The sequence below is a fragment of the Suillus subalutaceus genome (genome assembly GCF_016647625.1).
Source record: "Suillus subalutaceus strain FC151 chromosome Unknown DFJ58scaffold_13, whole genome shotgun sequence".
NCBI lineage: Eukaryota > Fungi > Basidiomycota > Agaricomycetes > Boletales > Suillaceae > Suillus > Suillus subalutaceus.
This window is the reverse complement of record NW_024540262.1, coordinates 252,254-274,089: the sequence shown is the minus strand read 5'-3', so window position 1 is coordinate 274,089 and position 21,836 is coordinate 252,254. Positions and strand designations below refer to the sequence as shown.

Here is a 21,836-nt window from a genome sequence, read left to right as displayed (position 1 = left end):
AGTCGGCGGAAGTAAACGAAGTATCAAGAAGCATATATACGTGTGAAATTGTGAATGTTTGTATCCTACTGCCAATGGGTCACATGAGTATACTTATGGGTTGTAACAAGACGTAAGTTCAGCTCGCACAACTCAGTTAGTACCCCCGCACTAACAATTTGGAGTCAGGAACTAGCCTTCGTGCCGCTGCGATCGCGCACTCCATCACCAATTCTTAACTACTGCAAGTTAGGGACCTGTCCATGGTGGTGCCACCTGTATTGCATCCGGTTCGCCGTCGAGACTACACGATTGTGAGATTTTGACTCATGGATCTGCGTCCTGGAGGGACCTGGGCGCAAATAGTAATATCATACCCGAACGTAGGCTTAATACGATAAGAATTCGAGTTTATAATTGTCATCGCGATGGCTTAAATGACAGACCAGCCCCACTACGAATCTGCTCCTGGGCAATTACTCTTCCTAGATCCACTGGCAGTTGCCCTTCCTAGTCCTCCGTGTGCAACGCAATCATCAGTATACCGTCATCATGTCACAAGATACTGACAACCAACTGTTGGGAGTCGTGTTACTCGTCCGTCACGGGGATCGTCAAGGATTTTATCAAGACCCTGACACCTATACTGCAACTGCTACGCAGATCACTCCTCTGGGCAATGTACGTCAGTAATGCTAGGCCATGTATATTCTCATCGATTTCTTGTAGCAACAAGAGTTTTTGCTCGGCAGCTACCTACGTTCATTATACTTGAATGAGTCATCGCCTTCGTACATCCCTGGCATGAGCACAGGGCTATTCAATCCGGCCCAGGTGTACATTCAAGCAGACTTTGGAGACGAAAATGGTGTCATTTATGATTCTTGCGTATCATTAACGCAGGGACTTTGGCCTGCCACACTCTCAAACAATATCACCCTTGCTAATGGGACAACGATCATGGCTCCCCTTGGAGGGTATCAGGTATGTGTTGCTTGTGATGTGAGTCTCGCGTCCCCTGACTGGCATGTTGCAAAGTATATACCTAGTGAGTTCTTGTAGATACCTCAGCAAGCACCCGGTGCTCACACAGGGTAGTTGAGACTGTGGATCCCAACCTGAGTATAGCATTGGAAGGTTTCGCTAATTGCAATGTTTGTCAAAAAATTCCTTTAAATTTTCTCATGAAGATGATATCTTTCAGACCTTCAACACGCATACGACAGAGTTTTACAATTCATCTATCTTTCAAGAGATGGCTACACAAAGCGCAGCTTTCTTGGACTTGCTGCCTCCTTATCTGAATGGAAGATCGGTCCAGCTGGAGAATATGGTATGTTGTGAGCTAGTTACATTTCATCTATGTTCTGACTCCAATTGTTGTAGTGGAATGTATGCTTACCTGCTCTTGATCAGCGACAGGCTGAACTCGCCAGCAGATATACGACTTTATGAATGTGAATGATATCCACAATGCCACCTTTGCCAACGCTCTCCCAGCCACATACCTAGCTCAAGTACAAACTTTGGCTAATTGGCACGAGTACAACGTCTTTAGCGACCAGTCCATCTCAGGCGTCGGGAACAGTACGCCTAGTTTTTGAGAAAATATTCGCTAATTTGTGACGTTCGTCCTAGTTGCCGGTTTGGCTATTCTGCCATCGATTCTCAATGGATTTGCAGACATCACGAATTCTACAAGTCCCGTGCAGCTATCGATTACCGCTATTTCATATAAACCTTTCCTCTCCCTCTTTAATATGACAGGTGTTGCTAGTGCAAACCCGAGTCTTGCAGGCATTGGTCAGTATACCAGTTCCATGTTCGTCGCGAGCTTGACTGACACGCAGCCAGTCAACTACGCTGCCGCCGTTGCTTTGGAATTGCGTCAACCTTCTGGGGGTGGTGAACCTGTGATCCGTTTCAACTTCAAAAACGGAACTGACGCAGACTTCGTGACATACAACTTCCTCAACCTAACAGGAGATGTCCCGTTATCTGCTTTCATCGATGCTATGGCTGTGAGTCAAGGTGGCTACTCTAAACTTGCCTCATATTGATATATCTCCGCCAGCCTGTCGCAGTAAACACCACGGCAACTTGGTGCAGTGTTTGTGCCAACGACCAAGACAGTGGTTGCGCTGCTCTTGCTCTTGCGACAGAACAAGGAGAAGCCGCTGCTCGACCCAAAATCAGTCCAGCTGGAGCTGGCGTCCTTGGCGCGGGTTTGACTCTTATAGTTGTTGCATTGATGGGCTTCACCCTGGCTTTCCTCGGAGTATTGACGATTAGTAGGTTTGGGAGGCGGCGGTCAAGGCATCCTGGCGCAGTATGTGATCTCTTTGCACATTTGCTCCGATTGGATTTTAATGTAAATGTTAGTTCGAACTCAAAAAAGACGGCGAAAGCATATGATTCGACGATGCGAAGATGAAGACGCCGAGGAATCTAAGGAGCTAAGAACGAATGCAGCTGTAGGTTGTGAAGATGTCGTATAATTGTGAAATTGTAGTACAATGTGTGTTGTGTCCATACTTATGCCACAAATGTAAACTCTTTGACCCCTTACCTCCAATAGCTGTCGTCATCATTCAAATCGTCGTACCGAAGATCGTCTTCCGCTTCGGAGCTGTCATGAAATATATCTATAGGCAGATCTCAGCCCAACTATCGAATGAGGCTACGGAAAACGTACCGCCCCCCTCACTATCATCCGAATCATCCTCATCTGGATAGTCATTTTTGTAATATTCCTCGGCTGGGGAATGTCGCGTCAGATAAAGGATTTAACGCCAAACCACAAATATACCATTTGAGTCTTCGTCAGCATTATCTTCCTCCTCGGACTCTGAGTCACTAGAGTAGGGATCATCCAGTGAGGGAGGAAGGCCTTCACTACAAGTGCAACAACATTCCAGCCAATAATTTCATCGCACATTAAGCCAGGTAACTTACAGCATTCCGATATTAGCAACTGAATTCCATTCGCTGAGTGTGCAAGGGCGCCTGTAGAACACGTCCCAAACATAGTCCTCCGCTGGGGGAGCAGCGGAGAGAACTTGCGAGGGCTCGTCATTCACTGGAAGGCATGGGCATGAGCATGTAAGACCTCAAGAGAAGGGAAGCTTACTGCGCAAGTAATTCTGAAGCATGGGTAAGAATTTCTCCATGTCGGAATCAAAGACAGAAGACGTAGGCTTCTTATCAGCTGGAACGGCATCGTACATCCTGAAGTCGTTTTGAGATCGAGCATCTTTTGCAGATATGACCTTTGGACTGCCCCGGGTTAGACAAGTATCTGGCAACATCATGAGAAGACTCACGGACTGGTAGCATACTTGGTATTTTCAACAGATTCGCGTGTAGGAACGATTGTGTAGCGTCTTCCTTCATCAGCTAATTGCCGACGGCGTTGGGCCTCAGACAGATTCGTGACATCCGCAGGTACCGAGGGTTGGGCGTTATTTTCAGTGTGGTTTTGCGATAATTTCGAAATTTGGTTCTGTGGGGATGATAGAACTCCTATGTAACGCAAACAGCGACGAGTGTTAAAGGTAATTCACCTGTAGCGTCTCCTGCAGTTGCTTATCCTCCCAGACGGTCTCTTCGACGGTTTGAATAAACTGAAAAACATCGCGACCACCTTTCGACTTCTTTCTGCGAACCCGAGACTCGACAACTGATGTCACAATAAGAACTTGACTTCGCAAACGGGTGGCACGAGAGACACACCAAGCGCGTCAAGTGGTTCATCCGTGCGTTTGCGCTTGATGCGCACAATTGTGTACGGGTAGTTGTTTGACTGAGCGTCCATATCGTTCTAATGAATGGGGGCTTAGTACTAGTACTGTACGCTGAAGGGTACCGGTGACACAAGGTGCTTAATGAAAGTTTTGAATTCGAAGGAAGTTGAAGGAACAGTCCTCCATTCACTAATTACGTCATCAAAATAGGCAAGTGTGGATTTCGGTCCCCATAGAGAGGGATAAAATTGGCCGGGTACCCTGCATTATCACTTACTGAAGCTTAAGTACTGCTACTACAATGTTTGCAGAAGGCTGGTGCAGTAGTACTTCGCAATACAACCGCAGCCCTATGCAGCCGGAGACAAGTAATACTATGTAGTAACATTGGACGTTAAGGCACGTGGTATGTTCCAGCTAGCTTGAAATTCCGCGCAGTCTGGATAGTGCCTACCCGGCACTTCAAAATAATTTCAAAGGTGTCATACTTGACACCGCGATACGTTACAAGACGGCTGCTTACAGTTCTTTATAGCATTTGTTTATCCTCACCCATCATATTGCAATTCTTGCAGGCATTCATTTATTGCCCCTCACTCATCATCGCCCACTGCACCTTGTGTGCCGGGTTCGCCGGCTGTTCGCCAAGCACCTAAGATAAGCTCCACAATGTCGTCGACGCCTTGGTCGTTCTTTATGCTCGTGAAAATAGTTGGGCCGTCTCCACGCATGAATTTCGAATCACGTCTCATCACATCAAGAGATGCGCCAACATATTGCGCGATGTCGATCTTGAACCTCTGCAGTGAGGAGGTATGACGTTTGAATAAAATTTTGACCAACCTTGTTGATTACCAGAAGGTCAGACTGAGAAATTCCTGGTCCACCTTTACGAGGAATCTTATCTCCTCCCTGGAAATGCACATGAGACAGAACTGCATCGAGGATCTGACAGACATACCGCCACGTCTATGACATATATGATGTAGTCAGCTAGTTCCCGGGAATAGTTGGCAGCTAAGTTATCTCCTCCACTTTCCACAAAAAGGAGTTGGCAACCAAACTTGGCTTGAAGTGTCTCCAAAGCACCCATGTTCGCACTAATATCCTCGCGGATCGCCGCATGAGGACAACCACCGGTCTCAATGGCTAGAATACGAGGTGTAGGGAGTGCCTTATTCTTGATAAGGAATTCTTGGTCTTCGCGAGTGAAGATGTCGTTCGTCACAGTAGCTAAGTATATCGAAGTTTCACAGAATGCAGAAGATCATGTGAGATTTGCTCACCGATGTTATATTTGCTACGAAGCTTCTTGCATAACGCAAGTGTCAAGGCTGTTTTACCGGAACCAACAGGTCTGTATGAGGTGATCGCCGTCACGGTGGTGCATAGGTATCGTAAGCTTGTCGACTTACCCACCAATTCCGACAGTAAAGCCTCTTTCTTGGAAGTTTCGTAAAGAGTAGTCGGGAAGGTCCCGTTCCGAGAATTTACCTGCAGGAAAGTGAATGCAATAGGATTGCTGGCATTGATCATACGCTCAGTGACGAAACCAACCTGGGTGATCTAGGTGCTCGTGCGTATGTCCGTGGTCGCCATGATCATGAGTATGAGGCACACCACCAGGCTCGTGCGAGTGAGCTTGACTTGGCTGGCCTAGATTGTTGATGAATTGAACACTCATGATCAATGTTAAACTAGTAATCGGATCAGCGCTCAGTACAGTGATTAATTATTAGTACCGGAGTCTGCCGGCGGGTGCTGTAGAGCCTAGTAGATTAGCATCCGAGTTGCGCTTCCGAAAGCGGTTCTGTATAATATTATCAAAAACATCACCGAGTCGTGTCACATGAAGCGCACATCACGGGCCCTGGTAGCTTACTCTAGCTCAGAAGACGAAGCTGTAGTCGACGCTCCAGAGAAAAAGAAGAAGTTGACCATTTCATCATCTCTCTGCATGCTGCTCAATGTACGCACAGGAAACTGCCGTCTCTTGCATCATCCTTCATCGTACCAGTACCCGTCGATGACCCTGCTCTTCATCAAGGACGAGTTCGTGCAACCCCACACGTAGAGGGCCAATATGCCACATATGTTTACATTCCCCTCGTCCTGCACCCTGGGACTGCATTGTACTCATTGGTCGATGAAGTACTTAATGTCATCAAGGAAATGGTCCCAGCCGCTCACGTCATAGGGGAAATTGTCTCATGTAGTAGAAATAGTGGTGGCTTGACAGTCAATAACTCTCGCAGGGTGCGGGAGCTGCACTTGTCATTGACTCGACCAATATTTCTTCGCGCCCACCAAAGAGAAGAGTTCAAACAAGCCATAAAGCTGATCGCTTCACGCCGAATCCCGTACGCCATATGTACAATCCATTGCATACTTGTGGTCTCTTACCATCGTATGAAGTTTTCAGGCTTCATTTGCAACGTTTTCGGAACTTACAAACGATGAGCGAACGAGGGTGTTCCTTTCCCTCGAGGTGGGAGCCGGTCACAATGAAGTTCGTCCTAGCGACACCAATCTGATTCCAAACTGACTTATTGTAGCTGAGGGATCTGCTATCTGCACTGTCGCCGACCCTTCAGTCCCTGCGTCAACGAGATTTTTACAGCCAACCACGTTTCCACGTTTCAATAGCATGGGCTCTTCTAGATCCTGACACATCGGTGAACGGAGACGCCGACACCAGAAGACATCCTCGCGCTTATGAAGGGGTCATAGCAGTGGAAGGCACATCGGACGACAACTTGACTAGTAACGGGGACATCGGGGAATCTAATAAACATTTTCAGGCCGAGTGTTTTCCGTGTGTTCCGCACTTTCCGTCTGAGCTAATCCCGACGCTAAACCGGCGATTTGGTGCTAGAGTCTCGTGCGCCCACATCGGAGGGTTCGAAGTGGATACTATTGTAGTGAAGATCGGAAAGGACATCTTTTCATGGCCATTTCAGGGCCCCCTTGTCAATTGAGTCAATCCATAACATACGTTCAACTGTGATGTACAGAAAAGACTGAGGATGTCTCCTGACTGGCTCAAGCAATGTTAAATCATATTGGGCCATTCACGAGGCTTGATAACAATAGCTACGTTCCTTCCACTTCCCGTTGCCTGGTCAAACAGGTTTACCAGGCCAACGTCCATTGCCTGTGCTTTACTATTTTGACCCAACTCTTCCCGAATCCATTCATGCCTATCAAGGAGGATGAGGGATTCTATCAGAGGTCCCATGATACACCTTAACACGTGCAATACTGATAAAGCACTTTCCAGCTGCCTTCGTCTATGCTTGTTATGAATATAAACGGGAAGCTGTGTTGCGATCTGATCGAGTCGGACGCCAGTTTTCGAAATCGCACGATCCAGGAATGTTTCCCAGTCTTTGTACGCAGCATCAGGGAGCTTTCCCAACCGCCTATTTTCTGGTGTCTGACCTGCGCCGCGGAGATCTTCGACATGATATGAAGAGGTTGCAGTGTGATTCGCGGAGGCTTCTCGTGCACCTATTACTTCAAGGACGGGTTGAAGGAGGGCTCGAAAAACGACCTTGCGTATTGCCAGAGATGTTTCCCGGGCAGATGTTTCATTGCGGAGCCATTGGGATGGTATCTGCGCAGCCAGGTGGCGAGAGGCAAGGGAAAGTGTTACTACTGGGGTTCGCTCACGGAGCGACCGTGACAACGGAAAATCTACCAGTGCAGTTGTAGCAAACCTCGCCTAAACCAACTATAAAAACCGATGCTCACCCTCAGGCGTCATCAAGTTGTAACAGCATCCTACTACGACGAGTGCCTGCGCCGTCCAAGTGCGAACACCGGGGGCTGAGGGTCTACGGTGATTAGACAAAAACGCGCGAAAGACATCAGGCGTGAGCGATCCGCAGGCGTGAAGGGCAACCATCATCACAGGGACCGGCTTCTCCTCAGGTGCACATCGCTCAATCCTATCGACAAGTAAATCTCCGATCATACTAGTGCAACCAGTGATTTGGTTGTCTTCACCGGAGAAAAGCCAATCATGAATTGACGATTCAAGTGTACGGGGATCGATGCAGATAGTCTGGTGGGTAAGAGAACCCACATGGTTGTGTATTATGTTTTTGCTGGCAATGGAAGCCGAAGGCACAGAGGTTGCCACGTGTGGTTGGAAAAGGGGATCGTCGAAGTGATGGTGTGAGTCGGACACGCTCTGGGCGTCCTTTCCCCTTTTAAGCTGCTTCTGCCTTCTTGCCGCTTCTTTTGCTTTCCAGCGTTCAGCCCCAGAGGTCTGGATCTCATTGGAATCAAGAGCTAACACATGGAGACCCAAATTTTGAAGCGCACGAGACAAATATCCCTGAAAAGAAAATCATTGATTATTGGGCAAAACATTCCTGTAACTTTTAAGGTGAAAAGGATATACAAAAATACTAACTTGTCCTGAACCCACATCAACAACATGATGTAGTGTATCCGAAAAACCTGGGCATAAAAGTCGGTCGATATATTCTGACATCTTGGAGACCTCGTGCTCTTTCTTTGGTGACATGCCATACGATCGATGAGCCTTCCCTGGACATACAAAGCATTACGATGAGCCAACAAGTGAGGAAGCTGTTCAAGGCGCCTGGTAGGTCTCTGAAGTGTGACTAACCCGACTCGGAGGTGTTCCCGATGGCAACAAGATCTCTACTCAACTGGATGCGGACAATGTCATCGATGAGCATTTTCAAATCGGGCGGGATCTATCGCAAGATGAGCATGCTGTCTGCACGCGCTGATCGTCATACAACAGGCCCACCAAAGATTTATTACTCGGGATCTGGTTCCCCGTCTGCTGGTCATCGGGTGTCGCAGAATAGTAATGGAGAACCGATATCCACCTTGGGAAGCACGGTGTATGTTCATCGTCTATTGATGTGGCCCATTCCCACCAACCCTTCCAACTTCCCGGAAGCTGAAAGCCAGAAGCTGCCAGGTCGTTCGGATGGATCGAGAGAAGCTCGGAAGCCGGGAGAGAACACAGCTGCTGATATATCAGTTCGAGTTTCGACATTAATTCAGTGGATTGGCGAAGAAGACTGCAGTATTAAGTGGATTCAAATAAGTCTCATAGTGTATGTTCACACATTTAGAAATCGTCTCCCACGATCCCAATTCGTTTTTTTCGAATGTGACCATTAAGTATCTGAGTTCTATCCTCCTGTCAGGTTATATATTAAAGGACACAATACACTTGCTCATCGGGCAATATCTCCTTGCACAAGCTTCGCAACCTACCTTACTCCGTCGCTACTTTTTGTCGCGGAGATGTACCATTAAGGAACTTCAAACCACGATCTCCTTGCTGACTGGGAGGCTCGATATGGTGATTTATGTATACAGAATGTTCTTTGGAGATCTCGGCTGGTGGCGACCGACCTAACTATTATCGCTCGCATACTGGATAAGTCTGACATTTACCACAAACCTGACTTCGTTTGCGACAACCTGGCCAGTACGTACTACGGGTGCCGGCGAACTCGGAGCATTGGCAGTGGAAGGGGTGACAGTGCGGTCACATACAAAAGCCAGGTCAGGCTTGTTCACCACGCTTGGTAAAATTGTAGTCACTTACAGGATTGAAATTGCAGCGGAGAATACTGGTCAGTCATGATATTATCCGATACTACGTCAAAGTTGGCTGCAGCGTGGTTATGGTCCGCCCGGGGCGCAACTGCCAGTATATGGGGGAAAAGTTTACCCCCATTCGATGAAACCTGAGGCCTGCAGGCCTGAACGTGCACCGCAAAAAATTACTGATTATGTTCACACTGCTTTCCGTACTTTAGGCTCCGGCATTCACGGCTGCACATTAAAATACTCTATCCAGTGTTTTGGGATAAAGCCGATCAGGTAAGATTATGGCTCACTGCCGGAGAAATCTAAGCACATCTTTCGAGCTGCGAGGTGTTTGGATTCAGGCCGTTCACGAGCATTGTCCGCAACCCATTGATGACATTGTCTGGTTATCAAAAGCAACTTGAACATCATTGGACTTGCTGGTAGCTTTTTGTGTGCCTGTCATATTTATGAAGTATTGAACATTACGGGCCTTACAGGGGAAAACAATGAATTAGCCAATACCTACTATGTCATCTTCACAGCTAGCGCTCAGCACCATATTCGAAACTTGGATACCCCTGCTAAGACTATTTGTGAGCGGGCTATCTCTCCCGCCGCTAACGAATCTTGCCCTGTGGCGAGGTTGTTAACCATGTTCCATTAACGGCGTCATAGTACAATTATGGCGCATGCGCATGTGCACCTCAATTGCATTGGGCTACAGCTTATCGAGGATAGCCTTCAGAGCGCTATTGCAAAAAGGAACGTTCTAAGACAAAGGCACCTCCTGACCGTTCTTGGTATGTTTCAGCGACTACAAACATAGAAGCCGGAATTTACCGTCAATGTAGTGGCCTCCAATCTCGAAGCCTCCGATTCTCAGCACATAAGCACAGTCAAAATCCTCTGTCAGATTTTGACTTGTCTGATCGCAGGCTATGAGACAACGTCCTCTGCACCGACGTGGTGTCTGTGCACTCTGGCTAATATCTAGATAGCCAGAGAGCGCTTCACAAGGCTCTTCGAATAATTCCTATCAATTCGCTGACTCTAGACGATAATGGTGGGAAACTAGAATATCTCGACTGGGTTGTTAGCGAGACGCTTAAACTGCATGCCCCAGTAACCTGGACAATGATAGTTGCGACCAAGGATGACCAAATATCAGTGACGAAACCCTTTCTCAGCAGGAGTGGGGAGTCCAGGGATGTTATCAAGATTAGAAAGCATCATGATCACCATACCCATTCAGGCTATCAACAAGGACATGGGGGAACAAACACGCTTACTCCCTCAGGCACGTTCCCTCTATTTTGTTTTCCCTGATGGCGCATCGAGACAGGCCTGATTGTCGAACGATGGCAGAACTCTCCCAAGCAAGTTAAAGAAATCCAAGGACTTTATGCCGATGTGCTTACGTTCCTCAAGTGGGAACCATGTGATGCATTGGTTTCATTCAGCTTTGCCCTGGCAGAGTAGGTGTGCCCCGGTGCCTTTTGATTTGGAGGTTCTTCGTTTGAGGCGGACCGCTACTCACTGCGGGCTTTGCACTTTGCTTTCCCATGAGCACGCGGTCACATACTAGTTCTCCTATGTGTTGTTAAGCACGCGAACTTGTCCCGTCAGGCACAGTCATAAGATAGATGGAGCTTTTCCTGGAGCTCTGATCGAATTACTCCGCCGTGTCATTTTGTTTGTCGAGTTGCACATTGATCTGATATTTTTGGCTCCCTAGGATCAGGGTAAGTATTCCTGTTCTCGCTAGTCTGTGAGCCTGGAATTTCTTTAGACCCCTCAATGGCTATTGAGAAGGCGTTCAAGTAAGTGTCCGCTCTTGCATTTTATTTTATTTTTTGTGGCAGCAGATTATTGTCATTTGGGTGCCAATGCTGGACATTTCCCGTCATTTATGCCGCGCTCTGGCAGTTTCCGTCTGTTTCTTTTAATTCCCTCGGGTAAAATGATCGAAGACATTCCTCACCATCCTATTCTGTTGATTCTGTTGGTTTTTCCCTTCGCTTCTTTGTTCTGATTGCTGCGGTATGACTAACGCTGTAGCTATCTCCCTCGTGGAGTGTCGTTGCTTGACCTGTGGTAAAATCATGTCTAGAAAACCACATGCCGCTATCATTCGGCCTGCATCGAAGGATGACATTGATCATGTCAGTGCACGCGTATCAAGTACGGCATTTCATAAATTCACGTCAGGGTTGCTGGAAGTACCCACCATCTATTTCGCCAGGTTCGTGCCCTCTCGAGGGTTCTTGGCACTGATTCCCGGCGCCCAGTTCACCCATGAGAGACCTACGGCAAATCACGTCGTATGCGCTTCGCCTGATTGACGTCTAAGCGAAGGATGGGAGAGGTGCCTTGCTACTTATCTGTATATTCTTTGTGCAATCTTTGAGTGTGATTCTGCAATGCGATTGGTTATTCCACTTCATTGTTTTTGGCAATGTCATTGATCTTCCCCCTTACCATTCTCGATAGCTGTGCAACTAATATACCAATAAGGGCCGTACGTACGGGTGGACCAAAGTGAAGGTTAAAGTGACGCCACCACCGTTCCTGCACTTACATCACTGTTGGAATTGAGTGCGGAGTGGAGTTCCTGAAGGGTCTCAAATAGGATAACGGGGGCAATGCGTAGCCATCTCAACAAGCAACAAGGCGGTGGCGGCTGGCCGCTTTCAGCAGCTTTTTACCCTCACGTGCACATCTACACGCCCACCCGCCTAAAGTGATAAAGTTAAAGCGCCTCGCGTCGTATCGAAGGGGTCAATGGATGGAAGGAGGTGCACAAATGATGATCTGGACCTTCCGCACTGTCGCCCCATTCTCACCAGTGTACCGCGACCGTGTCGTACATATGAGGAGCGGTCCTTTTGCGGTTAGCTTCGGTTAGGTCACAATGATCGCGGCGATGAGTCGACTTCAGCGGGTGTAGCTTGCGGATTGATCCACGGCACCCTCTGCAAGTCATCGGAACTTATTTTCCTGAGGAGGTAAAATGAAGCTCGTCTCCTGAGTTAGCAAATCGCTAGTCTAAGCGCCGAACGATGATCCCGTTCCAACTCAAATCGCACACTGCCATCAAACGGCCCGGATGCTTCCCGGAAAGGGGAAATCTCACATCCCGAAGGCGTTAAAATCAAATAATGCAGGTAGCGGTTCGATTACTATAGAACTTCGCAGTACCCAGATTTCATTATGAAAAGGGAGATCCGGACCCAGGATAAGAAGCAGTCCGCTGAGAGATAGAACCCCAGAAACACAGGAATAGGATCGGCTGCAAGCGGCAGACACGAGGTGTAGACGTTCCGCAGGATCATGTGCAGCACTGCAGTGGGAGAAATATTGCAACAGACTGTGCCCGAACCCGGTGACCATAAATCTCTGTTTTATTGGGATGCGCAATTTTTAGTTGCCAACGAGGAACACTTGGCAAAGGTTGGAGTGTGTGGTCTCAAGAAGTTGATACGAGTAGTACAATGATTAGGTGCTTTAGGTAGTCAGTATAATAATATTGTTACACGAACGGTGTTTTTCGAAAACAAAGGCATCCAGATATAGGATTCGATGTTGTTACAACGTCGTGGTCACTGCGGAGCTGAATAGGCAGGCCCAGCATTTACAGACGGATGCAATGGGCCTTCGCTATAATAGGAATGCGACTGCGAATCCGCCGAGTGGGCGGGCAACCTCGGCGAGCTCTGGGATGGGCTTGAAATGAAGCCAGGAGACAATGACGAGTGGTGATGCTGTGCAGAATACAACGAGGATTGATTGTGCATATTGTGAGATCCAAAAGGGTTGGGTGGAAGGGAGGGAGGTGCGGACATCGGAACGCCCGATGAAAGATAGCCGGACTGCCCTTCACTCCCAGAATGATGGTTGTGTCCAAGATTGTATGTGGACAGCCCAAGTCTATTCTGGGAGTATTCTAGACCGCCGCCGCCGCCACCACCACCACCACCACCACCACCACTGTAGTGAGCCGGGCGTGCGAGAAGTTGTCGGCCACTTCCGCCGAACTCTGCAGACGCTGAGTTCTGGTGACCGTGTCCTCCTTGCAGCGACTGAAGAGACATGGGGTGATACAACTGCAGACTTTCTGCAGGCAGTGAAGCACGACGCGCGACTGGATCTAAGAGAGAAGAAGCGGGCACAGTGCGAGTGGAAGATGGATATGGCGCAGAGGTGGTGGGTCCCTGTGCTGCTCGGTGGGCAGGAGCTAAAATCCTGCGGCGAGCCTGCAAATTATGTTAATTAATTGAACGACGTGGAAGTTGAGTAAAGAATGCGGACATTAATCATCCAATTGGATACTTGGCTCATGCTCAATCCAGTGGCATGGCAAAGCTGCTTTTTCTCCTCCTCGCTTGGGTATGGATGATCTGAGTGACGATGCAACCAGGCCTTTAGATAATCGGTCGTTTCCTTGGGTAACTTGCCCCTCTTACGCATGGGGCGATCAGTTAACGTAGATGATGGAGCAGACGGAGGGGAGCGAGATGTAGGAGAGGAAGTCGTTGTCGGGGCTGGTGCGGCGGAGGGTACTGGGCTGTTCGCCGAATTTAATGACGGACTGCTCGAGGAAAAGGCATACTCCTGATTGGCAAAATTCCAGTCATCCTTAGGTTGAGCTGAGGAGGGGTAAAGTCTACGATCCTGTTGAGGAGGAAGACGTTGAGGAGCGGAAAACATCTGGGACTGAGGAAGGTTGGTGCTGAAGGAGGAGTGTCTGACGCTGTCGTCGTACTTATTGAGGGTACTTGGTAACTGGCCGGTCGAGCTCGGACGAACAATACCAGAGGGGGAGTCGTTCCAACTGTCGGATTCTATGTATCCTGGAGCAGGGACGCCCTGAGATTTGATATCAGGGGTGAGAGGTGATGTGAAAGTGGAAGTGGAAGAGGAGAAATGGGAACTTGAGGTAGCTGTACTGGAAAGGGCTGTATTTAGGTATGAGGGGGAGTCTCCGTAGGAGTAGTTGAGATGTGTGTCAGCAGTCAAGCGAGGACGGCTAGAAGATTTATCTTGAAACTCAGAGGTATCGGAAGGAGGTGGGAAATGGTATGAACCGAGATTAGACTGGTTAGAGGACGCGTGCGATGCGCGACGGAGATGAGTAGGGGGGTATGGAGCGGATCGATAGCGAGGGTTTGATTCTTGTGAAAGAGCAGGTAAGGAGGCTCGACGAAAGGGATCCTCAAAGGTAGTAAATATGGAAGGTAATTGTACCTTTGTATTGTCGAGACCAGTCTCTAGTGGCTTGTCGTCTTGTTGAGGGCTATGATGAGTAGAATCAAAATGCCAAGAAGGCTGTTCTGAGGAGAAAGAAGGACGGGGTCTGAGGGGTTGTGGGGAGCTAGAGGGAGACAATGGACGCTTTTCAGGGCGAGAGGCTACACTGCTCTCTGTCTCTGCCGAGACGGTAGAGCTTGACATTCGACGAGTAGGATAATCAAAGTCCGAGTCTGTGGGACTAAAGTAAATATAATAAACGAAACAAGTCAGATATGGGGATCGGGTCAAGGCACGAAGACCCACAGGATAGCCGGAGAGGCACAGTTTGATAAATCGTCCGAGAAGGGAACAGGGTCGATTTTTTGACCAAGTCTGTAGGTGGGGGTCAACTGTGCAGTTCTTTGATGTGATGGGATGATGAGGAAGGAAAGAAAGATTGTAAAACAATAATTGACAGACATGATCTTGACATATGACAGTCGGATTATGAAATCTGATTGTAATTGAAAATTTAAAACAAACTGGTTTACTCACTGTAAAGATAATTGTAACTGAGCAACGTTGTAAGAGCTGATAGCGAGGGGAGAGTTTGAGATTTGCTCAATCATTTGAAAGGAGGACGAGATTGTAATGGGAGGAATCTGGTTTGATGGACGGGATTTTAAGAGGGAAAGGAAATCCGAGTCGGGAAAAAAATAAGGAAAGAAAGAAAAATGAAATTATATTAAGCTGGAATAAGCTATGAAAAAAATCCGATACGCCTTTCAAGTAGATCGAGGCACCCCCTCATGGGAAAGAACCCTTTCCTCCACAGAAGCCGTTAACCGGTCATTTCTCACTCAATCCCGACATCAGCGCGTCATCCTCTCCAGCGCGGCGAACGAACGCTTATCGGTAGCGAATAGCATCTACTTCGGCAAATCACATCAGCGGCCCTTTGCCCGAGCGTCTATATAAGTATCGGCGATTCGAATGCACAGTATGGGTACCCCCGAGTTCTACTTATTTGATTTTAATGTTATTGTAAATTCAGTCCCAAAATCGTTTCTATCGTCGGGGTAAAAAAAGATAGGCTGTGCAACCCTCAATTAATCAACCCAATAAGTTACCAAATCGGAATATACTTCTTTTTCATTGCCTTCATGAAATTGATTTTTGCCCACAGTCGCGTCTAGGCTCGCTCGTTAGCGAGAGCGCACACGAACTCCTCCTCGGTCCCGTCCTCTTTCAGATCTAAGTTATCTAACAAACGTTGTCCAGATTCAAACTCTTAGATCTCACGTTGCTGTTGTCCGTGTCCTCAACCTGTCATCCTGTCTTTAACCTTGTTCTCGACATCACTAAACGGTACCGTAAACATATATGAATTCAACAATGCTGTACTCACGTAGTCCCACTCACCGACCTCGTAATCCACGCCTCCTCTCTGCTTCGCAACCCGTATCATACAAGGCATCACCCTATCCTATCAAATATGTATCATAGATACTAAATCCTGCATAACGAGATTCCCCCCCCCCCCTCCCACATATAGTCATATTGTTCAATCTCTATATATCGCTCATTCGCGCCTCGAGGGCCCAAGTTTCAGATCCTGTTTCCTCTTTCCAGTGCTACGCCTCTTTCAGGCACGCTCTCGTGCGCGGACTTCATTTCTCCCCTTAAGCCGTTCTAATAGGGTTCACTTACGTCTTTCTGCACCGCCAACGGGCGGCGGCCTTCCACAATTAGTATGCATCTCGTGTCCATATTTCCGATGGCGGCCTTCCGTATCGATCGTTGACTAGACCCGTTGGCAACCTCCTTGCCCCAAGACCATCACCAAACCTAAAATCATCGTCACCCTCATGATACATAGTTAGTACCCCCACTAAGCTTCGGGATCGACAATTCAGTTTGTGTCTCAGATCAATACGAAAGCGTTTCGAAGTTGCCTCAAATTTACACTGACGCAATCCCATCATCGCTTCTAAGATCAGACCCGTTCCCCTCACGTAACAAAGTTCTACTTACTTGATCCAAGATACCACGAGTATGATAGATTATAATCTACAAACACCGCAAAAATACTACACAAAGCAAACATCCCAAAATGATCAATTGATTATGCAGTGGAGTCCAGTCACCAGGAATCACTTTGAACCACCAGCGCCGACTATCACTATCGTCCCTGACTTCCCCTTGGTCCCCTTAATTTTACTCTTTGCCATCATACCCTGCAGCAGTTGATCAGCCTTCGCCCGTTCCTTCTCCGAAACCTCAACACCGTCTAACATCCCTATCCGGGGACATGCTCTCATGACTAGCCCTCGATATGCGAGGCGGCCGACATATGCGTCATCCGGGAGGTCCCGGCGGAACTTTGAGTCCAGTTCTTGCCATCCATATTCCGTGCTTCCCTTCTCACCCCTGGGGTGAACCTCTCCCTCGCTACTGTCATTTCTCTCGGATGGTTGTAATGCCCCTGGTAGGTCTTTCACCAGAAGTGGGAGGTACCACCCAAGTGTACAGGGGTTCATCCTGCGTAATCGTCAACGTCCGGGACACCTAAAGGCATAGCGCAGGGTCAAAGTTCTCACCTAAAATCGAGCATTTCCACATCGGGCATACGCTGTAATATGCGGATCAGCTGTTTAGTCCCCTTCAAGCGAGAACCAATCATAGTGAGCTTCCTAAGTCTGGTAAGCCCCTCCAGAGAGAGAGCATCATTCAAAAAGTTATAGTTGAGGTTCAGGACTCTCAGATTTGGCGTTAGACGCGCGAGGTCATGCGGGAGAGAGGTCAGCCGGCAGGCGGCCACCTCAAGGTACAGCAAATTGTAACAAGGCTCTTCAATAAAGTCGCTCTTGAGTTTGTTGCCTAGAAAACAGATGAGCCCTGCCTCAAGTAACCCAAGTTTTGCTATACAGACCAGATAGGTATAGTCGCTTTACATCGCGGAATTGGCGGGTCGAAAGATAACTGCAGATCGCATCATCGCCCATCATCAAGGAAACAGGAACGGTATAATGAAGGTTCCGTTAATGACGTTAACCCATATACCGAGAGGCTATGCACTCACAACCCGCAAGAAGTCTGATTTCGCATGCTAAGATTCTCTAGCTTACTAAGGCGTTCCGCTTTTACGAGAGTGTCGAGAGAATTGTTGTCCAGGTACAGCGTGCGGAGGTTTGGAAATGGGGGCAACATTCAGATGCTTGAGTCGATTGCCGCTAGCTCGAAGGATGCGTAATCTTGGCATTATGCCACCAGGCTCAATATTGCCCATTATATTATTGTCTTCAGGAACCTGTGCTCGTTATCCAGGGCCCCACACAATATGGAGTTAAGGTTACACACCGACATTGAGCGCAATTAGTGCAGGTAGGCTTGATGCCAAGTTCAAGATACTGCGAACACAGTTCCCGCTCAGGTTTAACATCTCCAAACGCGGCCTGTATGCATTGTTGGTCACTAGGGGGCAAAAAATAGGGGGCTTGGAAAGATTGATCGTACCATCGAAATTTGGCAAAGTCGGCTGCCTGAATTTGGTTACCTTGTAGACTAAGCTTGGTCAGCCCGTCCAATTTCTGAAGGCCGTCGATGCTGGTAATACGATTACCATCAGCTCGAAGCTCCCTCAAGTGTCGAAGACACTGCAGTTCTAGAGGATTGTCAGCTCACTTTTTTGACACGGTCCTCGGTACCCACGTGTCAAGAGTCGATGTCATTGTGACTTATATCGAGGCTTTCAATATTCTGCAAGTGACTAAATGAAGTGACACCTGTCAGCCTTCAGAGCGCGCGATGTCAGTGGAAGTAACTTGAATAACAAAAAAGCCTACAAGTTGTGAGCGACAGAAAGCGTCCGCACGGAATTGGGAATGCCGCTCAGCCATGACAGCTGATTGTGATTTCTAATCGGAAAGCGTCAACAGCCGTCGGCATTTGCCTCCGCAGGTATCAACTCACAATACTAGAGAATCCAGCGTCGGTAGAAACTCCTTCAGTCGAGTCACACCATCCAACGACTTGCGAGAAAGGTCAATAGCGTGCAGCTCATCCCAGTGTGGCTCAAATGGCTGGACATCAGTGATCACCTGCACGAGTCGGTCATGCGCCAAGCCAAAGGAGCACTCAGTCAAGAAAGTAGCGTTTGCCTTCTGATCCTTCCCACTCAAGCAACCCTTTTGCGACGTCGAAAAGACACGACGAGTCGATCCACTACTATCGGCAACAGCCATTTGACTACTCGGCCGCCTTGAAGCGAAGGGCTGAAGTTCTTCTGTCGGTGGACGGCCCGAACTTGATGATTTCGTGGGGGAAACGTTATTGAACCCTGTCATACCATCAACATTAGGCCACACACTTGCGGCATCATGTCAGCTCACCAGGGCTTTCTAGGTTCTGCATCATCTCCGCTATGCGTCTGGACCTTGCCGAGGGAATAAATAACCCCTGTGCAGGGTCATCCTCTGAAACACTCGTAGCATGGCTACCAACGTCGTCATCGCTCCCGTGGCCTTTTGGGTTCAGGCCCCGTATAGGCCCGTCCCTCTTTCCATCAGAAAAACTTACGGAACGACGACGGCCGAGTCTCTGGGCTGGAGTACGGTGCCGATCACGACTCGGATCCTTCATAGCTGACACGGGAGTGACACTCGTGCTCTTCAGGGCCGAGCGGGGCATTGGAGTGATAAGCGATAATGACCGACATTGTGGCGCATTTGGGGTAACAGCCACCGCAGTAGAGTTCGAAGCAGGCCGGATGGGCGAAGGAGCTCGCAGTTCAGGCGAGAATTCATCTTCCGATTCAAAGATTGCAGCAGCGTCCTCGCCTTCATCCCCAAGCGCAGCTCCATGGCGATCGTCTGATTCGGAATCGCTTGTTTGTACTTCCTCAACTCCTTCCGAATCGTCCGATGGCACAACCCGAATAGCTGCGACCAATGGCCCGTCGAAGGAAAAGGATGTCAGGTCAACTTCTTCCTGATCATTTAGTTCCACGTCCTCCTCGACCTCCTCGATGCGACTCATCTCCAATTCATCCTGCTCTCCTCCAGCTTCAGGGGTATCACCCCCAACATCCATGTGTGCACTCCCATGCGTATCCCTGGAGTCATCTTCCTTCAGGCTTTCGATGTCTTTGAATGGATCCTCACTATCTCCATCTGTGCCAGTACAAGTTGTCTGATCGCGCTGGTCCTCGGCATCTGAGGCCGCACGAGTAGCGACCCTCACCCACTTCATGAGATCCTTGTCGTAGACCATACGGCCGACCCTCTGTGGGAGAGCTGGTACGTCTGATGGCGCGATGCGGGTGATCTGAACTGGACCGGCGTGTTTTACGAACGAGGGTGCACTGCTCGTTGTGGTTATGGTTCCAGAAGCTGTGCTACCAGAAGCTGTGCTAGAGGACACCATCCTGTTAAGATCCTCATTGGAGCCAGAGCAGGTCGAGGACGAGGGATACGAAGGAGGGATCTGTGCAGGAGGATGTGCCATAGATTGCTGACTTGTAGAAGGAGTTACCCGAATGTATGGGACGTTATTGAGGCCAGCGTTGGGTGTGACAGACACGGACGTAACTGGCTGCTGCCAGGGTGCTTCAATGGACATATTGGACATTTCGTGCTCCAACGTTCGGTCAGCATCCTCAGTGATGGTGTTGCGTGACGCTTTCCGGGGACTGCGGTAGTTCCTGGAAGAAGATGACGGCCTGCGGGGTGACCCAAACTTATTGGCTCTCTTCTTGCCAACATTGACTTGAGATACCGACCACGCACTGTCGCACGAGCGTTCGATATGCGAAACGTCGTCCGCATGGGTGAGATGGGATATGTCAGTGGCAACCGAGAAAAGACGTTTAGAACCTCGAATATCGTTTTTGATCTGCTGCATCAGGGTCGCTGCTTGATGGCGATATGCCAAAGACGAATGGTTACTGGGAGCAGTTACAGCTGTCGATGAACTCGTAGTCACCGCTGCTGCGATCATCAGGGACACGAAGGACAGAGGTACCAGTCCCTATGCAAGTATTCACGATTAATATGTACATACGCCAATGATTTACATACCTGGTGAAGGCTTGGGCTGCGCGTTAAGAGCCTCAGCTCTATTGTCTACTTGACATTCGGGGGACTGCGGACCTGCCGTAGTAGATATCGTAGAGTAATCGCGTGCGGCCTTGATCTGTTGCATGAGGGAACGAGACTCGCCAACATAGTCTACCCTTGAGAACATTGGCCTCGCGATGGTAGCACCCGCACCATCGCCTTCACCATAATAGTGGCTTGGAGGGCTGAGTTTGACCCGTTTAATGCTGCGAATAGGTGTGTCATCTGAGACGGTGGCCTCTTGCACGTTGACCAATGCTAGGCGTGGGATACTCCTGGAAGAACCATTGCCTTCTGCGCTTCCACCAGAGGGCGTATTTATTGCAATTGAATCGACCATTGCCGACAAGTGATCACGCGTGAATGTGTCGTACTGAAGCTGAAAAAGGCGTAGGCGTGGATCTGTCATGGGAGGTCGTGCGATGCTGTAAACACCTGGGGTGCTTTCTGCCTGAGGCACATTGCCATTGGTGCGAGGAACGGTAAAAGTAAATTTGCATTCTATACTAGATCCAGGCGGCGCAAGTGAATTGAGGGAGGGCATCGCCGTGGGCTGGCCTGGCAGCTCGAGGTCTGTCTGTGAGTCGTTTGGCGTGTACGCCTGAGATAGGCGAGAGGGAACCGTCGGAGCACACTGAAGCGTAAGTGCAGTTGGCTTCGGAGGTGGTGGTGAAGGTGGCTCGAACATTTTCTCGAGTGCTAAAGGACTGAAGAAGTCTTTAATGATGCCCCTCTTAGGTTGTCGGCCCGGTGTCTTTTGTAAGAGAGCTGGAGCGGGTATATCCTCGCGGATCAAGAACGTACCGACGGGTTCAGGTGCTGCTGGAAGTGGCTCAGTGTCCTCCTGAGCTTGACTTGGGGTTCGCAGGTAGCCGGGTAATGGAGTTGTGAGAGAGATGGACTGAGTGCCCATGGACGACGCTTCGTCTTCGTCTATCCACTCTTCGTCTAAATCGTCTGTCATCCATGCTGGACGAGCTTCTGCCATGGCATCAGCGAGAGCGTTAAACGTTGCAGCGTTGAAACTTGCAGGAGTCTAGCCGAGTTCTCAGTTCTGACACGCGGCGTGTTTTTACCACGTGATCGTTCTCTTTCTTGTTGGTCCGAGTGGACCCTTATTTGGCAATCATTCTCTCCTGCCTATAGGGGATAGTCTGGGATCGTAAGTGACGCCTTAGCA

General features: G+C 48.8%; 8 protein-coding genes across 8 annotated transcripts; 3 read left to right on the top strand and 5 right to left on the bottom strand.

The window, feature by feature from the left end:
* Positions 1–531: 531 nt before the first annotated feature.
* DFJ58DRAFT_723401 (histidine phosphatase superfamily) lies at positions 532–2,394 on the top strand (the record flags this gene model as incomplete). Its single annotated transcript, XM_041385002.1, has 11 exons — positions 532–660; positions 709–963; positions 1,018–1,027; positions 1,078–1,133; positions 1,184–1,312; positions 1,366–1,371; positions 1,419–1,566; positions 1,618–1,782; positions 1,834–2,000; positions 2,054–2,308; positions 2,362–2,394. 11 exons carry the CDS (start codon positions 532–534, stop codon positions 2,392–2,394), a joined length of 1,353 nt encoding a protein of 450 aa, XP_041248447.1.
* A 150-nt stretch (positions 2,395–2,544) lies between these two features.
* DFJ58DRAFT_653770 (uncharacterized protein) lies at positions 2,545–3,793 on the bottom strand (the record flags this gene model as incomplete). The annotated part of the gene is made up of 8 exons (XM_041381761.1): positions 2,545–2,624; positions 2,675–2,737; positions 2,789–2,874; positions 2,935–3,088; positions 3,110–3,255; positions 3,303–3,481; positions 3,543–3,658; positions 3,712–3,793. 8 exons carry the CDS (start codon positions 3,791–3,793, stop codon positions 2,545–2,547), a joined length of 906 nt encoding a protein of 301 aa, XP_041248446.1.
* Positions 3,794–4,160: 367 nt separating this feature from the next.
* DFJ58DRAFT_766525 (urease accessory protein UreG) lies at positions 4,161–5,439 on the bottom strand. Its single transcript, XM_041388804.1, has 6 exons — positions 5,280–5,439; positions 5,138–5,216; positions 5,009–5,079; positions 4,684–4,955; positions 4,566–4,634; positions 4,161–4,513 (listed from the first exon to the last, which is right to left on the bottom strand). Exons 1-6 carry the CDS (start codon positions 5,404–5,406, stop codon positions 4,316–4,318), a joined length of 816 nt encoding a protein of 271 aa, XP_041248445.1. The 5' UTR covers positions 5,407–5,439; the 3' UTR covers positions 4,161–4,315.
* A 132-nt stretch (positions 5,440–5,571) lies between these two features.
* DFJ58DRAFT_714154 (uncharacterized protein) lies at positions 5,572–6,700 on the top strand (the record flags this gene model as incomplete). The annotated part of the gene is made up of 4 exons (XM_041383989.1): positions 5,572–5,654; positions 5,702–6,082; positions 6,138–6,231; positions 6,278–6,700. 4 exons carry the CDS (start codon positions 5,572–5,574, stop codon positions 6,698–6,700), a joined length of 981 nt encoding a protein of 326 aa, XP_041248444.1.
* DFJ58DRAFT_81165 (methyltransferase domain-containing protein) lies at positions 6,585–8,353 on the bottom strand. Its single transcript, XM_041391498.1, has 3 exons — positions 8,143–8,353; positions 7,476–8,064; positions 6,585–7,418 (listed from the first exon to the last, which is right to left on the bottom strand). The coding sequence occupies exons 1-3, from the start codon at positions 8,254–8,256 to the stop codon at positions 6,775–6,777; spliced, it is 1,347 nt and encodes a 448-aa protein (XP_041248443.1). The 5' UTR covers positions 8,257–8,353; the 3' UTR covers positions 6,585–6,774.
* A 1,150-nt stretch (positions 8,354–9,503) lies between these two features.
* Positions 9,504–10,654, top strand: DFJ58DRAFT_766499 (uncharacterized protein). Its single transcript, XM_041388803.1, has 4 exons — positions 9,504–9,602; positions 9,650–9,751; positions 9,809–10,111; positions 10,163–10,654. Exons 3-4 carry the CDS (start codon positions 9,994–9,996, stop codon positions 10,303–10,305), a joined length of 261 nt encoding a protein of 86 aa, XP_041248442.1. The 5' UTR covers positions 9,504–9,602; positions 9,650–9,751; positions 9,809–9,993; the 3' UTR covers positions 10,306–10,654.
* Positions 10,655–12,509: 1,855 nt separating this feature from the next.
* Positions 12,510–15,276, bottom strand: DFJ58DRAFT_678549 (uncharacterized protein). Its single transcript, XM_041383162.1, has 3 exons — positions 14,865–15,276; positions 13,620–14,799; positions 12,510–13,564 (listed from the first exon to the last, which is right to left on the bottom strand). The coding sequence occupies exons 1-3, from the start codon at positions 15,020–15,022 to the stop codon at positions 12,911–12,913; spliced, it is 1,992 nt and encodes a 663-aa protein (XP_041248441.1). The 5' UTR covers positions 15,023–15,276; the 3' UTR covers positions 12,510–12,910.
* Positions 15,277–16,242: 966 nt separating this feature from the next.
* Positions 16,243–21,644, bottom strand: DFJ58DRAFT_714151 (uncharacterized protein; the record flags this gene model as incomplete). Its single annotated transcript, XM_041383988.1, has 13 exons — positions 16,243–16,256; positions 16,762–17,081; positions 17,141–17,420; positions 17,688–17,840; positions 17,901–17,995; positions 18,057–18,204; positions 18,278–18,333; positions 18,386–18,457; positions 18,513–18,879; positions 18,932–19,097; positions 19,119–20,567; positions 20,667–21,162; positions 21,292–21,644. The coding sequence occupies 13 exons, from the start codon at positions 21,642–21,644 to the stop codon at positions 16,243–16,245; spliced, it is 3,969 nt and encodes a 1,322-aa protein (XP_041248440.1).
* Positions 21,645–21,836: the final 192 nt, after the last annotated feature.

Excerpts from the sequence above, each read along its gene's own strand:
- DFJ58DRAFT_766525 (XM_041388804.1), bottom strand. The coding sequence starts at position 5,406 with ATGAGTGTTCAATTCATCAACAATCTAGGCCAGCCAAGTCAAGCTCAC. Across the intron at positions 5,080-5,137 it reads TTTACTGTCGGAATTGGTGG|ACCTGTTGGTTCCGGTAAAA; the intron begins GTAAGTCGACAA and ends CACCTCATACAG. Across the intron at positions 4,514-4,565 it reads ACCTTCTGGTAATCAACAAG|ATCGACATCGCGCAATATGT; the intron begins GTTGGTCAAAAT and ends CAGAGGTTCAAG.
- DFJ58DRAFT_81165 (XM_041391498.1), bottom strand. The coding sequence starts at position 8,256 with ATGTCACCAAAGAAAGAGCACGAGGTCTCCAAGATGTCAGAATATATC. Across the intron at positions 8,065-8,142 it reads TTGATGTGGGTTCAGGACAA|GGATATTTGTCTCGTGCGCT; the intron begins GTTAGTATTTTT and ends TTTTCTTTTCAG. Across the intron at positions 7,419-7,475 it reads CAACTTGATGACGCCTGAGG|ATTTTCCGTTGTCACGGTCG; the intron begins GTGAGCATCGGT and ends CTGCACTGGTAG.
- DFJ58DRAFT_766499 (XM_041388803.1), top strand. The coding sequence starts at position 9,994 with ATGGCGCATGCGCATGTGCACCTCAATTGCATTGGGCTACAGCTTATC. Across the intron at positions 10,112-10,162 it reads GCACCTCCTGACCGTTCTTG|TGGCCTCCAATCTCGAAGCC; the intron begins GTATGTTTCAGC and ends CCGTCAATGTAG.
- DFJ58DRAFT_678549 (XM_041383162.1), bottom strand. The coding sequence starts at position 15,022 with ATGTCTGTCAATTATTGTTTTACAATCTTTCTTTCCTTCCTCATCATC. Across the intron at positions 14,800-14,864 it reads TGTGCCTCTCCGGCTATCCT|TCCCACAGACTCGGACTTTG; the intron begins GTGGGTCTTCGT and ends TATTTACTTTAG. Across the intron at positions 13,565-13,619 it reads TATCCAATTGGATGATTAAT|GCTCGCCGCAGGATTTTAGC; the intron begins GTCCGCATTCTT and ends CATAATTTGCAG.